The sequence below is a fragment of the Porites lutea genome, chromosome 4 (genome assembly GCF_958299795.1).
Source record: "Porites lutea chromosome 4, jaPorLute2.1, whole genome shotgun sequence".
Lineage (NCBI taxonomy): Eukaryota > Metazoa > Cnidaria > Anthozoa > Scleractinia > Poritidae > Porites > Porites lutea.
Window position 1 is genome coordinate 12,468,065 of NC_133204.1, and position 8,403 is coordinate 12,476,467.

The 8,403-nt window shown below is 38.4% G+C and overlaps 1 protein-coding gene across 1 annotated transcript in view; it reads right to left on the bottom strand.

The window, feature by feature from the left end:
• Window positions 1-8,403, bottom strand: part of LOC140935947 (small subunit processome component 20 homolog) — a 47,527-nt gene extending 39,124 nt beyond the window's left edge. The window contains exons 1-7 of the mRNA XM_073385522.1: window positions 7,815-8,403; window positions 6,805-7,108; window positions 5,529-5,777; window positions 4,144-4,658; window positions 1,239-1,445; window positions 780-999; window positions 97-412 (exon numbers count right to left, since the gene is read on the bottom strand). Coding sequence (XP_073241623.1) covers window positions 97-412; window positions 780-999; window positions 1,239-1,445; window positions 4,144-4,658; window positions 5,529-5,777; window positions 6,805-7,108; window positions 7,815-8,323 — 2,320 coding nt within the window. The 5' untranslated portion in view covers window positions 8,324-8,403. The remainder of the gene's footprint in view (window positions 1-96; window positions 413-779; window positions 1,000-1,238; window positions 1,446-4,143; window positions 4,659-5,528; window positions 5,778-6,804; window positions 7,109-7,814) is intronic.

Below are 8,403 nucleotides of genomic sequence, written 5' to 3' on the forward strand. Positions count from 1 at the left end.
GTAGCCAAATGCGTCATTTACTGGATAGAGATTTATCTAGTAAATAATGTTATCCTCCTTTTGAACAACTGGGGCCAGACTGACTCATTCATTTACCTGCACTTTCTGCTGCTTCATTCAAAAGCTTGTTTAAGGTTTTCCAAAAGTGTTTCACATTGGAACTTTGCGAAAAACTCGCGATTATTTCAATGACAGGATCCCACAGAGGACTAAAGTTAACATACAGCATGCCAGACAGATAAAGAAGTGCGGCTTCTCGGCAGTACGCTGGCAGAGAGTCGTAAAACTGGGTGGAGAAGCGGAGTTTCTGCAGACACACTAACCGGTCCCTATAAGTTTCTAAGCGAGCGGGAATTTCTTCAGCTGCGAGGCATAGCTGAAATACTGAGGCTGAATTCTCTTTTGCCAGAGCCTGAAAAAGAAATTATTATGCAAATATGAATGAAATAAAATAAAGAGGTGGCAAAAAGTTCATTTATTGTTCAGTAATGTACATAATTTGAAAGATTTTCACTTGCAACGTACATGAAATGCGAATTAGAATACTGAAATAAATGAGGAGCCAAAAAAACATTTCGGTATAAATTATACGGAGGGTGTCATGAATTGTCCCTTCGCTGCAAAAAAATGTCGCGTTTCAGATCTTAAGTGTTGCCTTATAGTCACTACTACTTATAAACTCTAAAATGAGCTTGTGGTTGCCGCAAGCTTGGGATTTTTATATAGATCAAAATTATTTAGTAAAAAGCGTTGTGTAACACAGTTAGGTCAGTATTTACCTTGTCGTCCGATACGCCTTTGTTCGGATGATCAAAACAATTCAGCATCTTCAGAGTAAGAAGACGTGTGGTATGGCTTGCGGAGCACAGATTGTGGCTAACGTAAGGATAGATCCCCTGCAGGTTTTCCGCGGCTAAAAAGCTCTGGATTCCATGAGCTCGTGCCACTGTCATTAGTTTGACACAGGCTTGAAGAATGTGAGCATTGCTAGGCCAGGATCTGTAAAACAATAAGACAAGAAAACTACACGGGATTGAAGTTTGGAAAAATATGGTGCATTTCAGATATTTCAATTCACGGCGTTTCTACCACCGCGATGGGTATTTTACGAACTCACAATGAGTGACAAAGTGACTCACAAAGTGGAAATTGTTGAATCCGGAAAGAAAAAGTTTCGGATTCAAAAATATCCGGATACGTGTGGACACAGCCTAACACTAAGGGGAAATTTAACTTACTTGATCAATGACAAAACGAAGCTGTAGTCTAGATGTTTGGTGAGCTCTTCTGCGCTGGGCACAATCAAACTGTACGACTGAATAGCCTGACTCAGCACAGTCAGGTAAACTGAATGGTCTCCAGCAATATTTGCTGATAAAAGGTGTTTACAGAGGTTCTGGATTAATCTGATGAACTGACTGCAACATTGAGCAGTGTCCAGTGGTCTGTAAATTAAAGGGAAAAGACTTTTTACTTGTAAAGTGTAAATGCTAACAGCGCTTGTCTTTTTTTTCTTGTCATTTTATCGTCAACAAATAGCGAAAACTATAATTTCTAAATGTTTGCTTTGCTCGAAATCGCGCGCATTTACAAGGCCCTAAATTGTTTTGCTGACTTGCAAGGACAGATCTGTTATAAGGATGCCCAAAATACAGAGATCAATCTCATACTTTATTAGATATAATCCGTGTAAAGTTTGCTTATCATTTTCGCATAAATTATGACCTAAATTTGGAAACCGCTGAATTTCTCGAATTGGGTCTTTGCGATTTTGGTGAAACTCTGTTCAGCGCAAGGCACTAATGCGCACTATGTGTAGCCGAGAGATTTTCACGAAAAAATGCCGGCAACAGCAGATTTTCGACTCAGACCTCAAAGGAGCGTGGCATTATAACCACGTGACATTTACTCCGATCGCCAAAAATTTTATGTTATATTGTAGATTGATCTATATGTTATCCATTCTATGTGTTAGACTTACGATAAAAGTAAAGGTGGGGATACCAGAGAGCTTCAAAGTAGGATGGTACCCCCCCAAAAAAACTGGATGTTAACCCCCCCCCCCCCCCCCCAAAAAAAAAAGAAAAAACTGGGTCGAGTCACCTTAAAAGCTGAATTTGCGTTATTTCCGTCTTTATAGCGATTATTCCTACCCACTTACTTTGTCAATTGTAGGCGAACCCTCCTGAAACTGAATTTTAAGGGACCAAATTCAAGCTCGGAAAGAGAAATAAAATTTCGTCGTTGCTTGTTTACGTCCTCCATAAAACGCGAAATTAGACATTTTCACGTCGTAGTCGTGCAAAAACGGGAAATAAATGTACAAAAAAGTGTGATGCACGTGCGAAGTTGTTGTTTTGCTACTTGAACCAATTGACTATTTTCGAATTCCCCATAATACACTCTGTTTGCCCCCCAAATTTTGCATAACTTATTGTCTTAAAATGCTCTTGGGAAAATGCAATACTCCCAGGAGCATTTAAAAACAATGGTTTATGCAAAATTTGGGGGGCAAACAGAGTGTATTATGGGGAATTCGAAAATAGAGAATTGTTTTTATGACGTTCTCGTTGTCGTCCGCGTCGTTGGATCTTAAAGTACCTATTTTGCGATCAGGAGAGGGTGCAACCTCTTTCACTAAAGGTAACAGTGCTAACTTTTCTAGTGAAAAATAGCAAAATGAAGCTTTCCGGGGAGTCTATATTTTGAGAATACGCGAAAAAACTTCACGTCAAATCTCGTACTTGTAGTCGTTCTCGTCCTTGAATCTAAAGGTCTCTAATAATCTTCGTGACATACATGTAGCCCCTTTAAATGGGCCCCTCCTCTAACAACAGCCCCTCAATCTTCTATAGGAGAAAAATGATTAATTCCCCCTCCTCTTATACACTGTACTAAAGGGCTTTTCGGCTTGAGATGCATCCCTTTTGCTTTGACAAAGAAGGTCAGTTCTGTGCCCCTTTTCACATGGTTTAAAGAGGCAAAGCCGACGAAAACGAAGGCAACAGAAGAAAGGAACCAACGTCACTGAGTCACAGTTATAACCGTTACCATCTAATGCTGTGAATGTCAGAACGTAAATGAATTTTCTTTACCCATAATACAACTTCAATTATTTGTCTACGAAACATCCTAGAAACTTATTAAGTGCACCTGTGCGTTCCATTTCCTCCAAATGAAAAAACGTAATACTCGGAGAAAAACATCTTGGAACAAGGACGAGAATCAACAACAGAACGTAAACCCACATAAATTATGGTGTCGTCTGTGATACACTGATAGGATGCAAGTGCTCTCACTACATTGCCACCCCTTCACCCCCTGGTCCAGTCTGAATACAGCTACGTTGTCAGAAAAAATATAAGTCATACTGTAATTTGTTTACCTACGAAGCACTTAGGAGTTCTTGCACTTAAAGTGCTCATTTAAACGTTTCCATGCGTTTTAGATCGAATTCGAATTAATTTGAAGTGTTTGTTATTGAGAAGAGGGGAAAACTGGAGAAGCTGGGGAAAAACTTCTTGTAGCAAGGGAGAGAACCAACATCAAACTCAACCCACAGATGGCATTGACGCCTGGATTTGAACCCAGGCCACAATGGTAGGAGGCGAGTGCTCTCACCACTGCCAGGGCTGTCATTAACTTTTTAAAGCAGCCGTGGCAAATGAAGATTCACCCGTAACATTCCACAAAAATTTATAGTGCCACCATTAGCTTTTCACTTTGATCACCTGTAACATCAAGTGAGCTCAGCCGTAACAGGTGTTACAGATTGTGGCCCTTGATCACAGCTCTGATTGTACTACCCTTGCTCCTAATATAAGTGTACTCCTAAAATTTTGTCTGATTAAAACGGCATAAATTAAGGCAAGTTTCTTTTCATTCCTCATGTTAATTATAAAATTTCTATTGCTGTCCACATGTATCTCTCCCCCCTAACATCAATCTATCCTCACCTCATAAACAATAAGAACAATTAAGGAAAGTTTAAGTGTAAATTAAGGCAAGTTTCTTTTCGTTTTTCATGTTAATTATAAAATTTCTATTGCTGTCTACATGTATCTCTCCCCCCTTACATCAATCTATCCTCACCTCATAAACAAAAGAACAATACACTGTATCATTGTTACAAGTACCACCCACCTGATACAGGGGATACACACAAGACAGACCCATATCAAGGAAAGCCTCTCCTTTTCCACCAATACATCTTCATCTACTTCCAGATTATCAAGGAAAGCTTTTAGAATCTGCCCGCCTTTCTTAGTGCCACACTTGGGAAAGAAAAGCAAGCCCTTTGATCCTTCCAAATCAAGGACGCTAGTATTAGCTGTAGAGGGGCTAACGATGACTTCCGTCAACATAAGACCAACTTCCTGAATGTCACAGGAGGTTTTTAGAAGCTCTGATTGGCAACAGTTTAACAATAAAGGTAAAACCTCTTTCTGGAAGTGCACCCATTGTAAAAGATGTCTGCAGAATGTAAAAATATATTTAATATCATTGACTGTGGCGAAGACTGTTGATATTATAAGTTTCTGGTGGCGGTCTCTTGAGATTTCAGTGAATGATCCAAGCACAAGAGTTGATGTAAGTTGAAGCAGTGGGGCTGTCATGGGATCTGAATTGAAATCACTACCAAAGAACATCTGTACAACCTGCAAAAACACAATGAGAAGAACGGCAGTCAGAGCTGTTGCTAACAAGATGTCAAGTTTCTGAGTATATGCAATTAGTACAGATGTAGGAGGGAAATTGTCTGAATTGCAGCCATTTTGTGTGGAAGTCAATCTGCCCAATGACATGCAACACTGTACAACACAGTAAACACTCTTATCGGAGATGTTAGTAAGCTTAGATTCCATATATGCAGTCCCTGTCTCAACGCTTATCCCTTTTTTCAGGCTTGAAAAACAACAAACACATCTGGTGAATCAAGTTCAGGTCAAGCAAATTGTCCTTGGGCAAATTGACCTTCCGGTTAAACATCCTGACACTGAATTGACCAGCTTAGTAGTTCCTTTGCATTTTTTTTGTTTTTGTTTCCTATGATGATAAATAGGGGTCACGCCAATGGTAGCTAGGGGAAATACTCAGTCCATGGCCCTTAGTGACAGTCCTGGATAAAAACCACCAAAAGTACTATAAAATCACTATATTTAAAGATTTAGTTTGTGGCCTAAAGTGGTGTCTACTTAACCCACCCAACAGTCTCTCCTCTTCAAAGCACATTAGGTGCCGTGCAAGAAAGAGTAACATGCCTTCAACCCTGAAAACAACTAGGCACTATTATACACTATCATCTAGGGGTAACACAAGTACTGGTAAACCAGTAGTTTACATTGTGCCCAACTGGCTGGAGGCAAACCAGTTGGCTAGGTTTACAAGTGTGACCGAGGAGTTGAACTTGGGACTACCAACAACAAATCCAGCTAGTGTTTGGGGCCTCTGGATTACAATTCCAGTGCTGGAATTCAGGTTGGTTTGTTTGTTTTTTCTTCCAGGCCCTAGTATGATATCATACTTACATTGAATATCTTGATTGGGTCAGAAATAAGACAGCCAGATTTCCAAGAAATCCATTTATCAGTCAACCTTAACACAAGAGACATCTGACTCTTTAGAGAATCTTCTTCATTGTCACTGAACTGTTTCTCGTTGAAGAGTGTAAATAACCTTTCTAGTTCTTGAACTAAAGTCCTTTCAATGACTTGACAATGCTCCTTGACAGTATGCTTAGCTGCTCTCTCCAGCATGTGAACAAGAGACTCAAAAACCTTTTACAACAGAAATAAAGGATTAAATAATACATTAGATGTAATAATCTTAAATTAACAGTGACTGTAACTACAACAAACAAATAAGTATTTGATTCAACTCTCACTTGAATGCATAAAAAAAACTAAAAAAAAATTAATATTGGATGTTACAGGTCAAATTTGATGTCAGGTTACTCTTGGATACTACCTTACTTGATTTTCTTTTGTCTCCCTTCTCACTCTAGGTGACAAAGGTAATTGAAATCAAATCTGACCTCTTAAGAAACCATATTATAAATTCACTTACACCCACAGGGCAAACTGCCACCAACTGTACCACCAAATTTGCTAAAAGGAGCCACATTGTGTACTAGGACGTATCGGTGGAATTCCATTCTCTGGCTGAAGATCCAGGAGCTAAAGCTTTGACAAATTTTCCTCTAACAAATTGTCTATAAAGCAAATTTTTGCTCCCTCTTCACCATTAAAGGTTAAACTACAAGATGCAAGCTTGTCAGCAATGTATTTTCCATAAGACATTTTTCATACATGTACTTCTTCTATTTCTGCACTTACAGCATGGACCAAAAATAAGACAGCAATATTCCTTATTATTGCTCGTGAAGAATGTGTCGCAAATAACAATTAACGCAAACATTTTTCCTGCAAAAATTTCCTCCAGAGTAAATATTCTCTAACTTAAATTCGCCACACAAAAATACAGTACTAAGAAATCATGTCTGTTCAATCACAACTTCTCTCTTTCATTCAGAAACAAAATGGTATACAATAAAATACTGGTTTATTGTTTGAAAATATGTATTTCTATTACACATACTCAATAAAAATGGAAATATTATCAACGCTGGGTACTGGGTACTGAAAACTGCAAAAATTAATTCCCAGCAAGAAAAACCAATCTGTCCTAATCACAAAAATTAGTTCCCGCAAAACACAAAAAATCGCCAATCCCCAAAAATAAACTCCGACAAAAATTTTGTGCCACAAGGTAATACTTATGATAGACTAATACAACTGTACATACCAAGTTCCAGCATAACCCCCGTGTCATTTCATTAGAATTTCCTTGATAACATCCAAGTTTCGAGAACAAAATGGGCAGAACAGAGTCTGTCATGGAGTGGAACTGATGTTTGACTCCTTTGATCATTTCAAAGCACAAGAAGCCAAGTCCCTGACATAAATCCAGTTGGGTTTCAAGTTCAGAGAAAAGAATATCAAAGAGCTCACTTGGGTCTTTCATTTTTCGCATGAGGAAGGAGAAACTCTCTGCTGCAAATTGCTGGATGTAGTATTTTTGTTCACTGATGAGCAGTGGACTGTACAAACTAAAAAGAAAATTTGATGGATATGTTACAGGTAAAAATTAAATTCAGGTTAAAAATTTTTAGGTTATTTCCTTTGTCTGCTAACCCTAAGTCGTGGATAATAAGGGCGAGGAGACAAAGCAAATTGAGAATCAACCTTGGTTAAAAAATTTAACCTGGATTTAATATTGGTCATAACAGATACAAGGTGAACAATTGTAAATAACCCAGTGGGCTATGTAAGACCTCTGTACCTGGAAAATAATTTCTGTAAAATAGACCTGTGTTTAGGAGACACTTTCATCAGGCAGACACTTGTGAAATGATTCTTAAATATTAAAAGTGACACTGTACTCTGAAACTAAAAAATTTCTGTCACAGACAGTTCATTATTTTTCTTTTTTTTTTTTGTTTGTTTGTTTGATTTGCAAGGTACCAAACCTCATAAATCCCTTTTGTATGTCTATAATGCAGACATCTTTATGCCCTAACAGTCTGTATCAAGTACATGTAATGTAAAGTGACTAAACTTTGTTTGTTCTGTTTTTTCATGTAGTGAGTGGACAGAGAATGTGTCCAAAATTAAGCATGCTTAAAATAACAGCAGTTCTTAGGTACACATTTCCAGTCCCCTAAGATTTCACATTAGACAGTGTTTAATCCAGGGATAATGGATCGAAAACACAAAATACATGAATTTTTACCTCACAACAACCTTTTAACCTACCTGAATACATTCGATATATCTTTCACCATGTGTCTCCAGAGAAACTTGAATAAGTAACTGAGAGTTGTAAAAATACATTCTAACACATGTACGTCTTGCCAACAGTGGTTCAGTAAAGACACAAATATGCCAAAGAAGCTGCCAAAGTGAGGATAAAAGTCAACTTGCAAATCCTTGGCTAACTGCACAACAAGATCCAACAGTGGTTCTAAAGCGAGGCTTCCACGAATTTGTAAATGTTCTTTTAACAATTCTATGACTCGTTCCTTGTGGTGAACAAGCAAAGCAAGACTTTGCACGTACTCCTTGATTTTGGACGAGAATTCTTGATAGTGTAACGTGCAGTTTAACTCTGTCCATTTTAAAAGCGCTTCATCAAAGAACGTGTCTGCGTCCTCTGGCGTTTCAGTGCTTCTTTGAATTCTGTGGGTCACGTCGATCTTGATGCCTGCAATGCGCTCAGAAAATCCCTTGAACCTGTGCGTATTTGTCTCTTTTCTCTTCACCATGATGACTGGCTCAATAAATAGCACAAGGTATTTTCAAGTCCAAAATGTTTCTGAAGTCAATCGCCATGTGCAGGCTTTTG